General features: G+C 37.3%; 1 protein-coding gene across 1 annotated transcript in view; it reads left to right on the top strand.

The window, feature by feature from the left end:
* BANK1 (B cell scaffold protein with ankyrin repeats 1) overlaps positions 1-18623 on the top strand; it is a 314203-nt gene extending 295580 nt beyond the window's left edge. Inside the window, 6 exon segments of the mRNA XM_030313356.1 lie at positions 4784-4959; positions 9387-9450; positions 14992-15021; positions 16261-16316; positions 17597-17614; positions 17887-18623. Coding sequence (XP_030169216.1) covers positions 4784-4959; positions 9387-9450; positions 14992-15021; positions 16261-16316; positions 17597-17614; positions 17887-18063 — 521 coding nt within the window. The 3' untranslated portion in view covers positions 18064-18623.
* Positions 18624-22510: the final 3887 nt, after the last annotated feature.

Here is a 22510-nt window from a genome sequence, read left to right as displayed (position 1 = left end):
TAAGCAAAATAAAAAGCTTAAAGAGAATTTATGGTATTAAAGAATTTGTGGTGAATAATGAATTCAATAAAACATGGAATTGCATTTAAATAATTACTGTAGGGTTGCCTGGGTGGCTCAGTCAGGTGAGCATCTGACTTCGGCTCAGGTCATGATCTCACTGTTCATGAGTTCGAGGCCCTCATCAGGCTCTCTGCTTTCAACGCAGAACCGCTTGGGATCCTCTGTTTCCCTCACTCTCTGCTCCATCCCCACTCTCTCTCACACACGTGCTCTCTCTCTCTCTCTCTCTCTCTCTCTCAAAAATAAATAAAAATTTAAATAATTCCTGTAAATATACTTAAAAAATGTGAATGTAAAATGTTGGTGATAAAAAATATGTAATGCAACAAATCATAACCTGAATTCGATGCTCAAATAATATAAAATGGTCTAGGAACTAGAAGAAAATACAAAACTAAAATCATGCCCTTTTCTTCATGACTTAGTAACCAAAAATATATAAGATAAATTATATCTCTGAAATTTATTTTAAAAGAAAATATGTACTTTCCAAATCACTTAATATTACATGTGTGTGTATAGATATATGTGTATATATACAGATATAGATAGATAGATAGATAGACACACATATGTATATGTAGTCTTTGTAACGAAAGTCAGAAACAAGTATTTTTAGTATGTGGAAAATTATTAAGAGGAAACACAGGGGTAAGAGGAATTCTGGCTAAGTTGGCCTAACAGGGCTCTTGCTGAAGGCAGGGCAAGGTGATCAGATATCACCTAGGGGGCGATGGAAGGTCAAGGAACCCAATCAGATACTGAAGGTAATCCGGTATCAAGGGTGGGGGACCCTGACTAAACAAACTTAGCAGATTCTTATGAAAATTGAGCAATAGGAAGACAGACAGGCAAGTACAAAAGGTGAAGCCTCATTGGAAAGAGGTCTCAGAGGAGCCTAACTCAAGTTAAGTCAAGGGAGGAGCTCTGTCAATATGCAGCCCTAATTTCAAGAGATGTGGATACTTTGCTTGGAACTTACAAATAATTCAACACTCCAGGTCTCTCCTAATTTACCCATGTGCCCCAGAGTTAATTTACTTGCCAGTCCCCTAGCTGTAGAACAAAAAATAACTTCAGATTTCAATCTTGGTCGCTGGGTGTCTCAGTTTCATTACCGACAGATTCTTTCCAATTACTCACAAAATAATATGGCAAGATGGTACAGTATGCTATGGCATTGGTATAGTGTATCTGCCATGGCTTGGAATGGTATGTATTCCATGGGAAAGCCTATTAGCAGAATGGGAGAGAGTTTCTTACTGCAAAAACCATATCATGTATCATCGCAGAAAGCTGGAAGTTAAGAATCACAGAAATTCCAGAAAAAAGTAATCTCTGATACCATCACAATAGAACAACTTGTCTCATCTTAAGATAATTTCCTTCCATGCTTTATTTATGAAAAACATTTATATCATTAACATTTTACTGTACATACAAATTAATATCCTGCTTTTGTACTTACTGTGATAGGATAAGCACTTTCTATATTGCCACATGATCTTTTTAATTATTGTTATTATTTTAATGATTACTTAGTATTTGTTAAGTAAATATTTCATACTTTAAATTCTTTGTTGTTGGGCAATCAAGTTGTTTCCTTTCAAATTTTCAGTAAAAAAATGTTCTTCTAGCCAGTCACTCAGTAATAGAAATAATGTTAATGAAAAGCTCAATTTACTCTCTTACCTAATCTGAAGATTCATACACTCACCAGAACGGTGTTATTTGATGTTTATATGAGTGATACTTGATTAAATAGAAAATCTTGTAAAGAGGAACTGATCCAAGAGGAACTAAAACTCTAGAAACTGTAGTTTATCTTGAAGTTTTTACACTAAGAGACCAAAAGTCTGCAATATGTACAGTTAGCAATCTGGCAAACACGTTTCAACAAAAATTACATTAACCTCATACTAACTTTTCTGAAGATAAACTAATAATAAATATCAAATGGAGGAGGAAAGAAAAAACCTTCCATCCCCCATAAAACAGTGATCTAAGTGCATTAAAGCAATTTTGCACACCCTACTAAAAATTACAGGTTGCACATTTTGGTTTAACTAGTCTGCCCTTGGGAAGAAAGATGATTTAAGTGCCTAAATCATTTTGTTTTGCAACTTGTCATAGCTAATGGCGGGGGGGGGGGGGAGAGAAGGGGGAGGGTAGTAAGTAAAAGCTGAAGTATGTAAACTTGGTCTAATTATAAACAGCTCACTTCCAGAACTTCATCTGTCTAGAACTGACACTCTTAACTTTCATTCTTTTGTTCTCTCTGCACAACCACACAAGACTGAACTCTGCCCCCCCAAAAGTCATCTTACTTATTTTTTAGTTAGTGAAAATTTGAAAGGTGAAGGGTAATTGAAATGAATATTGGTTGTTGTTGTTGTTTATTTTTTATTTATTTTTGATAGAGACAGAGCACAAGTAGGGGAGGGGCAGAGAGAGAGGGAGACACAGAATCTGAAGCAGGCTCCAGGCTCCAAGCTGTCAGCACAGAGCCCGATGTGGGGCTCGAACACACAAACCGCGAGATCGTGACCTGAGCGCAAGTCGGACGCTTAACCAACTGAGCCACCCAGGCGCCCCTGAAATGAATATTGTTAAGACGATTCAGTAGTTTTTGAATTTAGTTATACCTGCACATATAGCAAAACAAGCTGGTACAGTTTTCCAGGAAGACTTTCCTTGAGATAACTTCAACAAAAGAGAAAATCCAGCTGCATGGGTTACTTGAGAAAAAAAAGCATTCACACTTAGTCAAAGGGATGACAGGAGTGAGGTGCTAGTTAAATGTCTTAGCTATTAAATGATGGCTCTAAACGCCCATACTCTGGCAGGAATGGCACATAGAATTCGTTTGCAAACTGTACCTTATGAATTGGAGTGGATTGCAGAGGCCTATCAAAAGCAAATGGTATAAGAAGCAAGATCTCAATTGTTTTCTGTGCTTTTGGCTACTGAACCAGTGAGCCCTCTGGCTGACTTGTGCTTCTCCAATTCTCCTGGGATTTCATGCTCCGTCATCCCTGAAGGAAAAGAGTTAGAGTGTAGAATCTGTTGACATCTTGTTAGTTCTGGGGGAAGAGGACTTCTGAAAGAAAAGACAGCCAAGAAAGCCCCCGTAGGAATCAAAATGATTGGCCGTGGAGCAGTTTTATGTGTATGCGAATCTTTTCAGAAAGGAACAGTCTCTGTGTCCCCATTTCAAGATTTCCTGCTAGAATCCTTCTCAAAACTGAGGATGCTACTAAAGGTCATTCCAGGACAACCCCAAGGTTCAAGTTCCCTTGAAATACTTAAAACCTGCTCTCAAGTACTTGAAAAGTCTGTTTTCCAGACTAACCAATCCAAACACTATCACCAAATCCTTAGTACTATAGGATTTGAATGCCCTTCCATTTCTAAGTCCTTGTCTGTCTGGTCTAGTGACAGTCTAGTTAACCTATTTCTTTCTTGAAGATGGGCTCCGGGGAATGAGTGATTCTTCAGGGACAGTTCACCAGTACACAGCTAGATTGTCTATTCTCTCCTAGACTCTGTGAACGTATTTCGATTTGATAGTGCATGAGACATAGACTGCTAAGGAGTTACCCGGTCCTTCTTGAGACAATACAAGAAATAGGTCGGACTTATTAGAAATGTATAAATAAGAAGGTACAAGCTCAACTAAGTTCTGCAGACATGCAGATAACACAAGTGTGATGCCACCCAGTGACCATAAAGAGGGATAAGGATTGGGATAGTCTGGAGAGCACATAGCATCCTTAAAGGCATGTAGCTTCTCTTATGTCTTTAAACATCATGTGGGACAAATAAAGCACTGACTTCACCCATGGTCTGTGGCTCAGGCTGATGTATGGTGTGGCATTAGCAGCCACACATGGAAAGTTGGACCACCCAATGTTCTGACTGTTCTGAGCAAAATAAACTCTTTTGGAAAGAAAGCAGTTCATTACAAAATGAGTGGCAATTGCCTATTTTAAATCTTTCAGGAATAAAGTCGCAAATGCTCCTAAAACTTTATAACACTTGGATGTTGGTTGAGATCTCTTTTCCAAAAGCTAGAGATTATGTTTATTCCACATTTATTCCACAAATATTTATTATTGATAATAATGCTAATATTTATTTAGCTTACCATTTGACAGGCACTATGCTAAGAACTTTGTGCACATTATTAAAAATAATCCTCACTGGGGTGTCTGGGCAGCTCAGTCAGTTAAGCATCTGACTCCTGATTCCGGCTCAGGTCATGATCTCACTGTTTGTGAGTTCAAGCCCCATGTCAGGCTCTGTGCTGACAGCACAGAGCCTGATTGGGATTCTCTCTTTCCCTCCCTTTTCTGTCTTCCCCTCCCCCACTCTCTCTATTTCTCAAAATAAATAAATAACCTTAAAAAAATAATCCTCACAAAAAGAAAGTGAAATTGGTACTGCCCACAGCTAGTAAAATGCAGAACTTTGCTACTGTTCTTTCTCTACCTGTCCCTTTTTCTGTTTCCTAGTGATGACACACATTCTTTTTACCATAACCCTAGGTGACAGACACAACAATCCTTCGAAATGCATTAAAAATTTTGTACTGATTTATTCAGTGACTGCTTGTAGACTGGCAGGAATAAGAAACTCAACTGATTTGTTTTTAGAGTGTTTTTCCCCCCAATTGACATATATAATCTTCTTGTTAAAACATCTTCCCCTCATATTGTAGACAGAGCTCGGCTGGAGAGTCAGAACTTTTCCACTGTGAACTGCCTTGCTGCTGGGCAGGAAGAGCTCATCCTTCTTCAAGAGAAAGTCAAGAATGGGAAACTATCTGTGGATGAAGCCCTAGAGAAATTTAAACATTGGCAGATGGGAAAGACTGAACTGGAAATGATTCAGCAGGTAATAATAACCCCAGTCCTTTCTGGAACATTCACCTCACTGGCAGCGCCTGTCTGTAAATGCATAGTCTTTTTACAAGAAACACAGGTAACTATTTGTTTGATTTTAACTACCCACAAAAAAAAAAAAAATGTTTTCAAACTACCAATTAAATGGCTGCAAACATCCAGATTCCGTGTTTACAAACCATTGGTGAACTCAATGCTGGGACCCACTATATCAGAGCTAACACCTAATCACCTTATTAGGCTGTTCTTAGTATAGTGAATATTTTATGAATCTCGTTGCTGATATTAAGGTGAAGCATCTTTACATTAACACGTGCTCAACATTCTGAAGAGTGTGTTATGTGGACCAGACTTAAAGGGAAGAAGAAAATGATTTAAATCATGTCAGGCAATATTCCTCAACAAAATATAACAAGTTTTCTCTCCTCTTCCCCTTAACCTTTGGGGGGGAAAAGCCCATATAAAGTCAGGATTTATAGAGATATGCTGCCAAGCATATTAACTTCAGATAAGCTTGTCTTCTATAAATAGAATGTATATCTTGAGAGGGTTTTAGAGTAGGTGGTTCTGAGATGAGACTGAAAACAAAATATACCATATACATCCCATGACATTCCTCGGTGAGGGGTATGAGGACTGTATTCTGTTTTATCCCACAGGCTTTCCTACTCCCTAAATAGTCCAACAGTTTTTCCTTCTCATCACAGAAAACCCCAGTGCCATAGAAACCAGTTCTCAGGAACTGTTTGATAAAACACATTTAATTAGCTAGTTTAGGCCGAAGTACAAATAATCATTAATAGCTTAATATGCTACCTTTCCCAAGGGATCATTTTTGTTGAAAAACAATGCGTAGGAAAACATTTTTAAAGAACAGCAAAATGAATCCCAATGATGAAACTCCAAACAAATGTGGCATCTAGGCAGAAGGTAGTTTAGGCAAGGGACTTTCCCAGCTCATCTGAGATCACTTCTTCTCAGAAGCCACCGATCTCGAAGGGCAGCTCTGGTTGTGTGGGTGGTGGCTGCACCTGGGCCTGTTTCGCCAAACAGATGCAAAAACATGCTGATTGTGCAGTTCTGCAACTGATCTTAGTTCATGATCAGAATGACAGTGCTGCTTCTCAGTCTGGGCCAATGCCATCGCCGTCAAACAGCTCTCTTAGCCTGAAACAGATAAAATGTGCCTTAGTGCCAACCTACACACCCACTTTCCTAGCCTTGTTAGCTTGCAAGTTCTGCTGAAAATAAGCCCGTTGTACTTCACCCTCCTCAGATCATAATAAAGCTTACAATTTAGAGGAATCCAACTGAAATACCTTCTTGAAAATTATCTCACTAGTTGTTTTATGAAAGGCTTGGTTGTTTTTAATTTGTGTGTGTGTTTATATTTAATATTCTTTTAGAAAGAAGTTAAGGCGGTCTGTTAACTACTTTTAGACTGATCTGACTTATCCAATATATAGGGAGAATGGGATAATGAATATAGTTACTGTTTATGCAAAACAAAACAAAATTTAACCTGTAAAGCCAAGGAACAAGCACTCAGCCTGCTTTCCATAAAAGCCAAAAGTTCAGTAACTTTGACTGAATACTGTTTAGTGAATCAGTCCTTTTCTTTTTTTTTATGTTTCCAGCTTTAATGAGATATCATTGGATAAACTTAAGGTGTACCGCCTTGTCGATTTCACACACTTACATATTGCAAAATGATTACCACCGGAGTGTTACCTAACATCTCCATCATATCAAAAAATTATCATTTCTTCTTTTGGGTGAGAACATTGAATATCTACCCTCTTATCAACTTCAAGTACATAATACAGTATTGTTTAGTATAATCACTGTGTTGTGCATTGAATCGCCAGAACGTATTTATCTTACAACTGGAAGTATCTACCCTTTAATCAACCTCTTTCCCTTCACTTCCAGGTCACTGGTAACCACCACTTTACTCACTGAGTGCAGCTTTTTTAGCTTCTGCATATAAACAGTATCATACCATGTTTTTCTTTCTCTCTCGGACTTTTTTTACCTAGCATAATGCCCTCAGGGTCTATTCATGTTGCAAATTGCAGAATTTCCTTCTTTTTCATGGCTTATGTATGTAATCACATCCTCTTTGTCCATTCGTCCATTGACAGAAGCTTAGGTTGTTTCTGTATCTTGGCTACTGCGAATAATCCTGCAGTGAACATGAGGGTGCAGTTATGTCTTCAATATCCTATTTTCATTTTCTTCAGATATACACCGAAGAGCAGAATTACTGGATCATATGTAGCTCTATTTTTAATTTTTTAAGAAACCTACATACTGTTTTCCATAGTGGCTGCACCAATTTACATTCCCACCAACAACGAACAAGGTTTCCCTTTTCTCCACATCCTGCCAACACTTGTTATTGCCTGTCTTTTTGATGATAACCATTCTAACAGGTGTCAGGTGATGATACCTCAATGTGGTTTTCATTTGCATTTTCCTATTGATTAGTGATATTGAACACCTTCTCATATACCTGTTGACCATTTGTATGTCATTTTTGAAAAATGCTTTATTTAGTCCCTCTGCTCATTTTTTTTCTCTGGCCATTTGTTAACTGGGTTATTTGATTTTTGCTACTAAGTTATTTGGGGCGGGGGGGGGGGGTATTTATTTATTTTTTTTAATTTTTAACATTTTTTTTTTATTTTTGAGAGACAGAGACAGAGAAGGAGCAGGGGAGGGACAGAGACGGGAGGCACAGAATCCAAAGCGGGCTCTTGCCTCCAAGCTATCAGCACAGAGCCCTCCACGGGACTCAAACCCATGAACCGTTAAGACTGTGACCTGAGCCGAAGTCAGACACCTAACAGCCCGAGTCACACAGGCGCCTCACTATTGAGTTATTTGAATTCTTAATGTATTTTGGATATTAACCCCTTATCAGATATATGATTTGCAAATATTTTCTCCCATTCTGTAGGTAGCCTTTTCATTTTCTTGATCATTTCTTTTCCTGTGTAGACACTTTTCAGGTTGATGTAGTCCTACTTGCCCAATTTTGCTTCTTTTGCTTGTGTTTTGGGGTGTCATATCCAAAAAACTATTGCCAAGACCAACTGCAAGGAGTTTTTTTCCCTATGTTTTCTTAGTCCTTAACATAAGGGGCTGGACAACAGTCGGAATAACAGAAAAATAGATGTTCTCCTCATTTTCCCAATATACGTACACACTCATTTTCACACACTTTTCTTTTAAAAAAATTATTTATTTTTGGGAGAGTGCAAGCGGGGGTAGGGATCCAAAGTGGGCTCTGCGCTGACAGCAGCAAGCCCAGTGGGGCTTGAAATCACAAACCTCGAGATCACGACCTGAACTGAAGTCAGATGCTCAACTGACTGAGCCACCCAGGTGCCCCTTCACACACTTTTAAATATTACTCCTGTAGCTTGCAAAAACATTCATTTGTACGCTGAACATAAATCTGTCAGGGGTAACTGTAATGTTATGTCATTATTATTGATAGAGGTATTATCCTAAGAAAATAAGAGGAAAAGTGGCACAACCATAGAGTTAATAACAGAAGAGTTTCTAGAATAATTAAGACCCATGTAGAACCCCTGGAGTTGAAGGTGAGCTGGGTGAGAAGGTAAAAACTGCCTTTTACTCTCCTCACTCCTGTTATAACCAGTGAATGCCTAAAGAAGAATATTTACTCCACTCATAGAAGAAGATCTTTAAGGCAATGAAAATAACTCTCTTTTTAGGAAACATGGTTTCTAGGTTTCAAAGGAAACCCTTAGGAGAAAGGGCTATTCTTAGATTCTCTTCTAAAAGATTTTTTTAATGTTGTTTTACATTTTAGATAAAATGATAATAAATGTTCAACCTAGAATGTTTTGGAAAGCAAGGAAAGATCACAGACGAACTAAGAAAGGGAATCCAGTTATGTCTCATTTGCTTCCAAGTGCCTGGTCCTTAAGAGAAATATGTAAGAAAGGTTGTGCCCCACAGAGGCTAGAGATGGGCTCAGGCGGTAGCAAATCACCATGTGTCATTTGCTTTTGCACACAGCATAGCCAATGTAGCGCCCTCTGGTGTTAGATTGGGAAAGCGGCTCCCATAAGAATTGGGCTTTGGGTCCCGGGGCTGACTCTACCACTTAACAACTCTGTGATTTGGAAAAGTTACTTAACCTCTCCGAATCTCAGCTTCTATTTATGTAAACTGAGATGATGGCATATATACTTCATGAAGTTGTGAAAATTAAGTAACATAACGCATTTAAAGTATCCAAGATGGCTGATCGGGATGCTGTGAGTACCAAATTAGTGCAACATAGTCATGATGGTTCTGGTAACGGTAGTTGATGTTTTTCATCTTCATCTATGACAAACTTGTGACTCTTCACTTCTATTTTCTGGTCATTCCCTCATCAAGGAAAAACTACGCCAGCTACGAGATTGCATCATTGGGAAAAGGCCAGAAGAAGAAAATGTCTCTGGTAAGTAAGCTTCGTTATTCAAAAATGATAGAGTGGAGTCAACCAGGCCTGAAGTCAAATCTGCACGCCATCACTTCCCAGCTGCAGGACTGGAGAGCGTCTTAATGCCTGGTACTCAGGTTCCTGTCTGCAAAACAGGAGTGATTATAGATATATCTGGAAGGGGTTGTGTAAGTTAACATGTAGAACGTTTTTCACCTTCATTGACCCAGAATGAACCTTCCATAAATGCTACGTTCTTTCCTTTGATTTCTATGAAAATTGCAAATAATTACATTCCAGTTTACATATATATATGTGTATATACACACACACACACACACACACACACACACCATTATACAGATTACTGAATTATTAAGGAATCATACTTTTTTAATAAGGTTGAACATTCTCAATATAGTCAGTTCACACAATTGTGCACATGTGGATCATTTTAAATTGTAAATCTCAGGTTGCTTTCCCCTGCAGCTAGCATGCTTCTTGGCAATGCAGATTCCCCTTGCTAATAATTTACAGTCACTCTCACTGGAGGGGAAAAAACACTCGTTTTAATGCTAACACAAACCAAACATTATTAAGATGGTAAATCTTCTCCAAAGATAAATATCACATTCCAAAATTGAAAATAAATTATGTTGTCACTAGCAGACCACTCCTTCCCCAAGTCCTTACCCCTGCACAGATAATTAAAAACTAACAACCACTAGCAAAGCTTGAAATTTCCATCTTTTCCATTTTCAATAAGATTGCGTAATAAGATTTTAGCTAGTGCTTCATGTTGAAACTTACCAGAAAGGGGCGCCTGGGTGGCGCAGTCGGTTGGGCGTCCGACTTCAGCCAGGTCACGATCTCGCGGTCCGTGGGTTCGAGCCCCGCGTCGGGCTCTGGGCTGATGGCTCAGAGCCTGGAGCCTGTTTCCGATTCTGTGTCTCCCTCTCTCTCTGCCCCTCCCCCGTTCATGCTCTGTCTCTCTCTGTCCCAAAAATAAATAAAAACGTTGAAAAAAAAAATTAATAAAAAAAAAAAGAAACTTACCAGAAAAAAATTATTTTCATATTATTAAATTGTTTTCTACTCTTTCCTAGAAAATTCTTTAAGCTATCTTATAAATGGTTTCTAAAAACAGAAATACACATTCTAAAATAATTAAGCTTATAAACACAGGGCTAATTTACAGATAACTGAGATCTACAGATCTCTGTTGTAATGTGGAAAAAGGTTAAAATTTTAACAATGTAAAAAATTATATAGTAAAAAATATGTATACATACTTTGACTAAGGAATATTAAGTAGTAGTAGCAGCAGCTAATATTTGACTATCTACCATACATTGAGTATTATCTTTTTAATTTCTTATAATAACCCTTTGAGGTAGACATTATTACCAATTTATAAATAGGGAAACTGAGACTGTAAGAAACTAAGAAGCCCAGGGTGCCTGGGTGGCTCAGTCATTAAGCATCTGACTTCAAATCAGGTCATGATCTCACAGTTCATGAGTTCGAGTCCTACCATCAGGTGAGCACCAGCAATGCTTTGGGAGAACACAAGCCCCACTTTCTCTCTCTCTCTCTCTCTCTCTCTCTCTGTCTCTCTCTCCCTCTCTCATTCCCTCTCTCCCTCCTAGGATTCTCTCTCTCTGCCTCTCACTCACTTGTGCCCTCTCTGAAAAAAGAAAGAAAGAAAGAAAGAAAGAAAGAAAGAAAGAAAGAAAGAAAGACTAAAAAGCCCCAAAATGCACAGATTAGAAACTACAGCCTAATTCTTTTTTAATCCAAAGTCAATGCTTTTAAACACTGGTGTCTTAATTAGGAATCAGCTAGTTCCCCTTCTAACCAAAATGGGATAAGTAGTACCAGACAAACCCTCCCACCGTACACAGCACTAATGCTAGGCAAAAATATGAGGCAGTTGATTTCAGGGAGTGGGCAGTTAGCAGTCTAAGACTGTAATTCTAGTGACAAAATTTACGCGGTCGTACAAAGCAAGGCAATCCTGTTGAAGTGAGGAGACATGAGCAGAATCCAGGGCAACCAAAGCTTCTGGAATGTCTGTGTGGGTCACTGAAGAGGAGGTAACTCTGTAGAGAAGTAGCTTCAGAGGGAGTGAGGGACTCCACAAGTCTGCGGCCAAGAGATGAGCAAGACCACTCATGCATACAAGATAACAGCTTCTGGACACTGAAAGCAGAACAGAGACACTAGAGTTTGAGCAGAACCAGGGAAAAGCCAGACTGGGGATGTTGGAGATTTTGGCCCACCAGAGTGGAAAAATCTCCCTAACAACTTTGTTAAAACACCTGGTACCCTACTGTGACATCCAAGAGATATAATGGTTAAAGACCATGACTTAGAGTGAGATCTCCTCTAGACCTGCACTAACAAACCTAAAACCAAACCCCTACAAGATACACATGGAAGGTAGTTTGTAGGCTCAGGCCCACTGCAGGCTTTAGAAAACACCTTGGGCTGTCTATAGGACAACACTGAAAACAGCATAAAATCAGGCCCATACAAGTTCATGCCAATAATCAAACTGCCTGCTAAAATAAGAACTTACACTTCTTACTTATTAAAGGAATATTACAGAATCCAGAATATACAGCTGATTGTCTATAATTTCCAGTATTCAGTGTTTCCTAAAAATACTTTTCCTTAAAAAAAAAATGGAAGACATACAAAGATTAAGAAAATGTTATTCATAGAAAAAGAAAACTCTCAATAAAAACTGAAATGGTCCTATTGTTGATCTTAACAAACAAAGACTTCGAAGCAACTCTTATAAACATAGTTAAATTAATAAAAAAAATATGTTGTTAAGGAGTGAATAAATAGGGAATCTATTGACATTTACAGGACATGACATGGAAAAAAATTAGAGTACATGTTTGTTTAAGGTGTACATGGAAAGTATACCAAAATAGAACATATGTTGGGCTATTTTAAAAGTTTCAATAAGTTTCAAAACATTTGAAATCTTCAGAGTATGTTCTCTGAACAATTTCAGTCTTTTGAAATCTTATATTCTCTTACTACAACAAAAAGAAATTAGAATTTAAGAAATTAAAAATACCTCTCAAAATAGTTAGGAATTAAGTACATTTCAAAATAACCCATAGGTCAAATAAGAAATCACAAGAAAATATTTCAACCTGAATGAATTATGAAAATACAACATATCAAAATGTGTGGAATGTAGCTAAAATAGTACTTAGAGGTAAATTTATGGCTATAAATATAACAGTAGAAAAGAAGAAAAGCTGAAGATCAGTGACATGGGTTTCCACTTCAGGAAACTGGAAAGTGGAAAGCAGAGGTAAGAGGAAAAACTGTAAAGCTCAGATCAAAAATCAATAAAAAATGAAGGAGTTGAATGATAGAAAAAAATTAACAAAACCAAAAATTAGTTATTTGAAAACATAACTAAAATTGATAAAACTGTGACAAAAATGAACTGGAAAAAAGGGAACGCGAGAGTAACCATATTGGGAAAGTGAAATGTGGCTATCACAACAGATCCTACAGACATTAAAAAGATACTAATGAAATATAATTAACTTTTTATTTTTTTTAATTTTTTTAATTTTTTTTTAACCTTTATTTATTTTTGAGACAGAGAGAGACAGAGCATGAACAGGGGAGGGGCAGAGAGAGAGGGAGACACAGAATCGGAAACAGGCTCCAGGCTCTGAGTGGTCAGCACAGAGCCCGAGCAGGGCTCGAACTCACGGACCGTGAGATCATGACCTGAGCCGAAGTCAGATGCTCAACCGACCAAGCCACCCAGGCGCCCCTAATTAACTTTTTAAATGCCAATACATTTAACAACTTAGGCAAAAAGAACAAATTAATTAAAAAACAACACTTACAAAACTAAAAAGAATTACACTTCTCTGAACATATCTTTCAGAACGTACTTTCAGAACTTTGTTAATATTTTACATATTCAACAAAAATGAGTCTGGAAAGGGGGCAAAATGGAATAAGAGCAGAAGAAAATGAACCTACACATATTCCAAATAAAAAACATCCACACTGAAAGGAGACAGAAGAAAAACTAACATAAATATAGAAAATAGTATATTCCAAGGATAAAAATAAAAGAAAAAAATCAATACATAAAAATGTATTCTGTACTCTAGTAAGTAGGCTTATTTCTCTATAGGAGTATAGAGTAGCAATTTCAAAACTGCCAGTTGTATATTCTAAGACTGAGTAAATAAGTGTACTATGGATAGTAAGAATCAGATTTCCTATTATCAAAGAAAGGGGTAACTACTAAAGAAAAAAAGAAGGTTGGAATGAATTCTATGCTTCTAAATTGGAATTGGAGGTAAAAATAACTCCTGGTTACGAATAGATATATTACAAATAGATATAGAAATATAGTTGTATATATGAACATATACATTTCTTTAGCCCTATCTGCTGAAAAGGCCTAGAAGCAATGACAGCCCAGCACCAATGAGCACCTGTAGCATCTAGATCCTAGTTTACAAAAGCAAATGGCCAGTAAACATGTGAAAATATGCTCAACACCATTAGTTAGGAAAATGCAAATTAAACTAAATATCAATACACAACAAGTATAATGGCTGGAATTTTTAGATATTGTTACAATAAAGTGATTAGGACATGGCAAAACTGGATATGCATTTCATACATTGTTAATGGAAGTAGAATGTGGTGTGATGACTTTGGAACAGTTAAATGTGCACCTACCTTATGGCCTAGACAAGCCACTCTTAGGTATTTTTCCAAAAAAAAAAAAAAATTGAAAACATTATGTGTATCCAGACTTATTCACAAAATTTATAGCAGTTTATAATAGCTAAATCATAAACAATCCTAATGTCTGAGGGAAGAAGACATAATTATACTCTAGTATATTCATACAGTGGAATATTACTCAACAATAGAAAGAAATACCTAGTATTACACACAACATCATGAATGAATCTCACAGATGCTATGCTAAATGAAAGATAATGAAACACAAAGGAATACATTATATAAGATTCCATTAATCTGAAATTATAGAAAAAACTAATCTATATCAATAGAAATCAGATCAGGGTCACTAGTGATAATGGTGGGATGAGGATTGATGTTGGAGGCACAAGGGGATTTTCTGTAGAGATGAAATGTTCTCTATCCTAACCAGGTGATGGGTACATGGGTGTATAGATTTGTCAAAAGTCATCAAAAAAAGTAATTTGTACTATATATACTGAATATTGTTAATCTGAAAAAACAGTGGAGTAGCTCAGGCAAAAAAACTATCAAAGCATAGTAGCAACACTTTTATTAAGTGTCTAACATACCTAAAATCATAATACCAGACATCAAAAGGAAAATAGACAAACGTAGTCAGAGACGTGGTTTCACACTTTGTAGTTGGAGATCAGTATTTGTTTAATCAAACTGTGAGATTTCATAGTTATCTCAAAGACAAGAAGTTGTCAAACAATAGAAAGAAGAAAGTTTAAGATAAATATTGAGCAAAACTCAGTAGAATGTGCTTTTTCTGTCTTCTAGATAAACTCACCATTGTGCACCATCCAAATGGTAAGTTTTTGGCATTTACTGAAGAATTTCAGACTACAACAAAGCACATGGTAAATCAGTTTCAGTGTTAATGTAAACCTAAAATAATTAGGCAGGCCAATGCAAAAACTCATATAGATTTTATATGTATATACAAAACCACTTGACATCCAAAATAAATTTGAGATGATTCTAGAAGAGCAATGTAGAGGCATTGTTAGACAATACAAGAAGCATGTGCTTTGAACTCTGATTGACCTGGCCCTTCACAACTTACCATTATGGCCTTTGGGAAATCACTTAAGCTCTTTAGGCCTCAGTTTCCCCATGTAAGAAATCTGCCATGGGGAGTTTCTATAAAGGCAGATGATAATATGTGCAAATGGGAGCTGATGCTTGATAAGCGGGAGTTATTGACAGAGTAAATGGAATTGGAGTAACACTTCAAAGGGTGATTCACGTCAGTGTGGTAAGTAGGAATGTATGCAGAAGGTTGGCAAGATCAAGAAGAGCCAGAGGCCAACTGGGGAGCTCTGACTAATCTAGAAGCAATTGTCTACATTCTGAACCAGAGCAGTGACTGTGGGAATGGAGAAGAGCAATAGAACTGAGCCACGTGGCTGACGGGTGGAAACTGGAAAGCCCGTGGTAAAGGCAGGAGGAGCTGTGGCCAATGGGGAGTAGTAGGAACAAGTTTTCATAAGATGGCATACCTTGTGATTGACTGATCGTGGTCAATGGAGAAAAACAAAAAAGAAGAAGGCATCATTTAGTGAGGGTTGTTATTCAAAGGTGTTGGATTGTTTCTGAGCTGAAGCAACTCCTCTCTGTGTCCTGTAGTCAACTATCTTGGCAGGAGAAATTAACAGCATCCTTGCCAAGGGTGCCTTTTCAATATTCCCTTTTTATCTCTTCAGTAGCTTCTCCTTACCCAATATATGCTACTCATAGCATATATTATTTTTTTTTTCAACGTTTATTTATTTTTGGGACAGAGAGAGACAGAGCATGAACGGGGGAGGGGCAGAGAGAGAGGGAGACACAGAATCGGAAACAGGCTCCAGGCTCTGAGCCGTCAGCCCAGAGCCCGACGCGGGGCTCGAACTCACGGACCGCGAGATCGTGACCTGGCTGAAGTCGGACGCCCAACCGACTGCGCCACCCAGGCGCCCCGCATATATTATTTTTTAAAGTACCGAATAAATGAATCATTAAATATGTGAACAGCTGAAGAAATAGTAACAGAGTTTATATTTCTAGGTAACGAGAGTGCCCGCAATGAAAATATGTTATATAACACACCTTTCCGCAATAAGGTAGGTTGTATTTATGTTAATTTCTATAAAATGCAAAAAAAAAAAATAACTTCTTTGTTGAGAAAGAATATGAGCCTTCTATCCTGACTATGCTTTGAAACGTTTCAACAAATATGAACAAAATAGGTTACATAAGCGTTTGTGTGCAAATTACTGTATGAACAGTAATTTAAAAGAATTAACTATTTAGAAAAAAGCAAAGAAGGAACTCAAAGGAAAAAGGCACCAAAGCCAAAGTATGGCTGAATTCAACATGTACAGACCAAATAAATCTTAGAGGAATCACGGATACATCTTTTTTAGCAATAATAATATGGTAAGTCTATTTGAGCCACAATGTATACAGTCCTTAAAGTCTAGCTGTAGGAAAAAATGCAAACCCAAAACATCATTCCTGTAAATATGCATCACTTCACATGTAGAGTTAACTGAAAATGAATTGCTAAAAATAACACTAAGCAAAGAGAGCAGCAATTGAAAAACTAGTTCAAGACAATAATGATAACATCCTGACCACCAATTTTTCTTCAAAAATAAAGCGTGTCTTCTAACTATCTACATATGTGATGTCGGAAATGTTCATTGTTACCCAGGGTCATGTGGCTGCTGGAGTCCTTGTTACACTCCAGAATTAGAGCCCTTGGTCATTTCTCACAATGAACCAATTTTAGTTGACCAAATCTCAATAACCCTTTAAGCTCTCCTATGTTTTAAATAAATCATAAGGAATCACCAAAGTCATTTACCCTTAAGAACTGATCGAGTGTTTGCATTTCTGGATCATCCTGTGGCCCACCAGTGAGCTGCACATCTAATGAGTCTCCAGGGTACAGACTCCGTAGACTCACCGGGCTGTAGCAGAATCATGGGATACTACCTAGGCCTCTGAGTTTATGAAAATATACCTGTCAAACAAAGATCCTTCTACAACATCTGAAGGACTATGCAACCATGGCATATTTTTTAGAACAATATTTGGGGTAAGAGGAAAAGAATACAAATTCCTAGCCCTTAGGCTATTCTCCCTCCAAATAAAATACAACTTGAACTCAAGGACTTTGCTGTAGTTGAGTTTTACAGTTCTTTCCTTTTAAGATAGAGGACTGTTTCCCCAGTTGCCTCTATAAAGCTATTTTCCTGTGAAAGGCAACCATGACTTTATCATGTTCCTTTGTTTGGCCTTAAAATGGAGAAATGCTAGCTCTGTATCTTTTTTTGTCTTTTTTTTCTTAGCTTCCTACTCGACTCCAAGCTGAAAAGGAATTTGGTTTCTGTTGCAGGAAAGATTACTAAAGAAGGTAAAATATCAGCTACATATTTTTTTTCAGCTATATTTTTCAGAAAGCTTAAGGCAGGCTTATTAGGGACTTGAAGGAATCATTTGTCTAGCAAACAGAATACTTTAAATATTTCATTGTCTTCTCCTGAAAGGATAAACATGTGTATTTTTCAAGCTAAAGGTGATTGTTCCTTAGAAAGATTTATGTATAGGGGTGATTTTATGCTAGCTAATCAATTTCAATTGAGGACCCATTATTCACTAATACATTTCCTGTGATCTCACTTTCAGGTTATTATAATGAAACCCAAAAATCTGCAGACACTGTGCTTTCTGGGTGAAGCATGCTTGCATTTGGATTGCCTGCTGTCTTCAGGGAAAATACTATACTACAAAAGCAGAGGCAAACCTCTGGATTTCAGAATTTGTCATTGCCACGATTTATTGGCATTAACCTGCTTCAGATAGGTACATCAAGATTCAAATTGAATGCCATAGAGTGATTGCATTCTTTGACAGTTCTTGCATTTTACAATGCATTTTGCCACTGAAGCAGCTGTTCCCCATTTTGAAAATTAAGGGAAAACAAAAACAGAGAGGTGAAAACTTCTCTGTAGCAAAGATATTGTGCCTGTTTGAAGCACTCACCTGAACAGTTTACTCCTTACTCCTTACCTACTGTCTTTAGAATGACCATGAAAATACACATTTGTTATAGATATATATGCTTTTTAAGTTGCTGGTCCATTTTCTGAATTTCTGACATTCAAATCTCTAATTATTATTGCTATGTTTTGAGAAACCTTCTCTTACTTAGTGCCTATTTGCATGTAACCTTGAGAATATTATTTCTTAACATTCTATAACTCAAATTAATATACATTTCCACAACCTACATTCTTTAAAAGGCTTACAATTTCAGCAACCTATTTCTTAAAAACAACTTACTAGTGTAGAATAGAATGCAGTGTTACCATTCTGTGATTCCCATGCACGATTCCTGCAAATAAAATGAATGTTTAAAACTGTGTCTGACTTTCCAAAATAAATGCATAATAATTAACCCCTAAATTCTTCTGCTTACCAGTTTTCAGAAGGAAGCCTCCTGAAAAAAATTTTTAAACTCATTTAATTTCACTGTGTAGTCCCCATAAAGTAAACACACAAACGATTTTGTCTAGCTTCTCAACATTGATGGGAATATCTATTTTATTTTTTTTAATTTTTTTTCAACATTTTTTATTTATTTTTGGGACAGAGAGAGACAGAGCATGAACGGGGGAGGGGCAGAGAGAGAGGGAGACACAGAATCGGAAACAGGCTCCAGGCTCCGAGCCATCAGCCCAGAGCCTGACGCGGGGCTCGAACTCACGGACCGTGAGATCGTGACCTGGCTGAAGTAGGACACTTAACCGACTGCGCCACCCAGGCACCCCTGGGAATATCTATTTTAAATGATTCTGCAAAATATTGATCACAGGTTTCTCATGACTATTAACATTCTCAAATAAGCTCAAGGTTTAAAAAATAATACATACATTTGATTCATCCCTAATAGAAGATGCTTTCATCATGACATTTTGAAATCTAGTCCATAGTTTCACGTGCAAGCTTTCAAGAAATGGCATGGTGTTCCACACACTGAGCTCCCATTTGTGTGGACTGTCCCACCCAAAGAGTTAAGGAAAGCAGTAGGAAAACTGACTGCTTTTATATAATTTTCCCCATCTCTAAATTCAAATATACGTATTATCTCTAAAGTAAGAACATCTATATAGGCCTGTGACTGATACCTAATAGTTTCACCATTGGCTTTATTGTTATTAAAATGTAAAATCCAGTGACAGGTAAAATGTCAACTTTTCTAATTATAAAACAATTAGATTGTCTCTTACCTGACAGCCAGTTAAGGGTGTAAGAGGAAGACGAGGCTTGAATATTATTCAGGTCTTTAACATAGACAGAAATCTAAAATCAGGGCCTCCAAATACTACCCTTATGAACTGGACTAACTTAGAATAAAACCATGCAAAAAGCCCCCTTAATAACCTCTTTCCCAAGAAACTCTGCCCTTGAAATCTTACCACTTTGTCATCACAAACAGACATGGAAAATAGAACCCTAAAAATAACTGAGGGCTTCCTCATGTTGCCTCTACCATGGCTCCTTCCATCCTTGACTGATTTGGAAGATGGTTAGAGAAGGTTGGAGTTGGGGGATCTGGAGGAATCCATATCATTACCTGTCACACTGGAGGAAGAGATGAAAAGTAGAATTCAAGGGTGGAGGAAGACTAATCCAAATTTAGGAAAGCCCCCAACCGAAAATGCCCCATGGAAGCAGTGTTTTTTCATCTCTGGACTCCATCCCTAATATGTAGAATAGTGTCCATTCACTATGAGCCGCACAATAGAAGCTTTGCATTCATGATAGAAGAGATCAGAGGACAAGACAAAGGAGCAGGGGAATAGACTAGGAAGATGTGAACTTTCCTTGGAGATTTGGGGGCATTTCTCAGAGAGCCCTAACCACTGCTAGAAGGGGAAGACCTACAGGAGAGATCTTTTGAAGATTGTGTGCTGATTCTGGAAGCCTGAGCAGCCAGTAGCTAATATACCTTATCTTTCCCATCATCCCTTTCTTACATCGGGTTGGTTTCCAAGCCATTACTCCTAACTTTTGCCAAAACCCAGTCCCTTCCTCAGGTTCTTAAATTTACCAGAACTCTGTCTTCTAAAGAAATTTGAACTGGCACTGAATATAATCAGAGTTTTATGTTTAATATTAATTCCCTTATTTTCTACCTAGTCAATCTCTAGGATAACAAAGAGGAAGCATGTAGAACAATGGTTCTTAACTGGGCAATTTTGCTTCCCTTGCCCCAGACTTTTGGCAAATCTGGCAACATTTTTTATTGTCATGGCTATGGAGAAGGTGCTTCTGGCATCTGGTGTATAGAGACAAGTGATGCTAATTAACATCCTATAATACCCGAGGCAAAGAATATCCAGTCCAAAATATCAGTCGCACCAAGGTTGAGGATCCCTGATCTAGACTAGACAGTAAAATAGGATTAACACTTAAAAGAGTGTTGTTAAAATAAAAATTTAGCTTTATACAGAATTTTCTGAAAATTCTGAAATTAGAAGCCCCTACGATAGTACAAATGAATGTCTTTGTTTTGAAGTGCATATGCCTTAAGCTTAAATGGATAATTAAATACTCTAAAGAATGGATGACTCTAATATAATTTCATAAATCAAACATTCAATTAAATAATAGAGACTCCAGTTTTTAGAAAATGAGACTATTCTCGGTATTGTTCTAGTAAGTATAACCTTGTAATTTGAGTCATTATTATATCCTATTTGTACACTAAGTATTTGCTCATCTGAATTCCTTCTTGTTTCCTATAATGCTATGGGGTCTGAGTTTAACAATTTGGACCTACCTGAATTTTACTGCCTCTTGCTTTTCTAAATGGGTAAATATTTAGGAGAGAGGTCAGCACCATGACCTGATCTACTAGGTCCCAGCTGATTGGCTCAGAGCTGGTATAAGGCCTTACTTGTAGCTCTTTGTGTAGCTGTACTTGCCAGCCATCTTGTTGGCCTACCTTATTTTGTGGGGCTGACCTTTAAAGGCAGGGACTACCATATAAAAAGGTAAGATTCTCAATATAATTGACCTCAAATTTATAAATTGCAGCATATGATTTTCTCAACATTTTTATCTTCAAAATGCAGACAATGCTTCTAATATAATTTCCTGGTTATTAAATGACATCAGATATTTATATAAGCAGTGCAGTACTTCATTCAAGAGCATGGGCTTTGAGGGAAGACTGACCTAGTTTGAATATTGGCTGAGCTATGTCCTACCTATGCAAAACCAAGCCAGTTTTCAGTCTCTTGAGACCCATTTAATCATTGGTAAGTGGAGGTTATAATACCAATGTTAGCACAGATTGTCTGAAAATTAAATGGAAGGAGATCATTTAATTAATTTATCATCCAAGAGGGCAGTTTTGATGGCAAAATGGAGTGGCATTAATGATTACGATAGAAAAGCAGGTATAAACTGGGTCTACTCCAAGCATAAACTGGAATATGTGGGCAGTCTACTTAAATGAGATGTAAATGTTTAGAACATTTTGGCTAGGAGTAAATAATCAGTGAAAATGGCTTGCAAGAAAATAATCCTCTGTGAAATGTGAATACTGTGTGATACACTAGGCTGGCTTGTTATTAAGCATATTCTTCCAGCATATGACTAAAATCTATATCATTATTTAAAAAACCAGTGACTACAAAGTGTGGAATGACCACCTGGATCACCCAGAAAGATCAAAAGCCTTGAGGTGGAAAAATCCTTCAAAATCCTGTAAAATACTACAGCAGTGTTTCCCAAGTTGTATTAAAAAGAACTCAGGGATACTGCATTAAAAAGGGGCTCTGTGACCAAGTGACATTAGAAAGTTCTGTGTATTTTAGTCCTTTTTAGAATAGCATATTAGACTATTAGACATCCAAGTACTGAAGACTAAGTAATCCTGCAATAAAATCTATATAGTTTGAAAAATACTGACTTACATTTTATGTAGATGTAAGCTGGCCTCATTTTCCACATAATGGGAAAGAAAAACTGGCTGACAGATGCCTACAATGATGTGTTTAGATGGAGCCTGAAACTTGGGTTTAATGGGAAAGATCAAGATCAATTAATGATGTTTGCCATGGATAATGGTATTGGAGGGGGGTGGTGAGGAGAGTGGTGGCATGTGTGATACTTCCTTGGCATTCAGGATTTGCATTTGGATAGCATAAAGCAAAATATTACATTCTGACATCTTCAAGTGACAAAAGTCAATTTCAGTCAGAATGAAGATCACTTGTCTTTAAAGGAATGAGTTAGT

This window comes from Lynx canadensis, chromosome B1 (assembly GCF_007474595.2).
Source record: "Lynx canadensis isolate LIC74 chromosome B1, mLynCan4.pri.v2, whole genome shotgun sequence".
Lineage (NCBI taxonomy): Eukaryota > Metazoa > Chordata > Mammalia > Carnivora > Felidae > Lynx > Lynx canadensis.
Note: the sequence above shows the minus strand (reverse complement) of the source record. Positions and strands in the feature narration are given on the sequence as shown.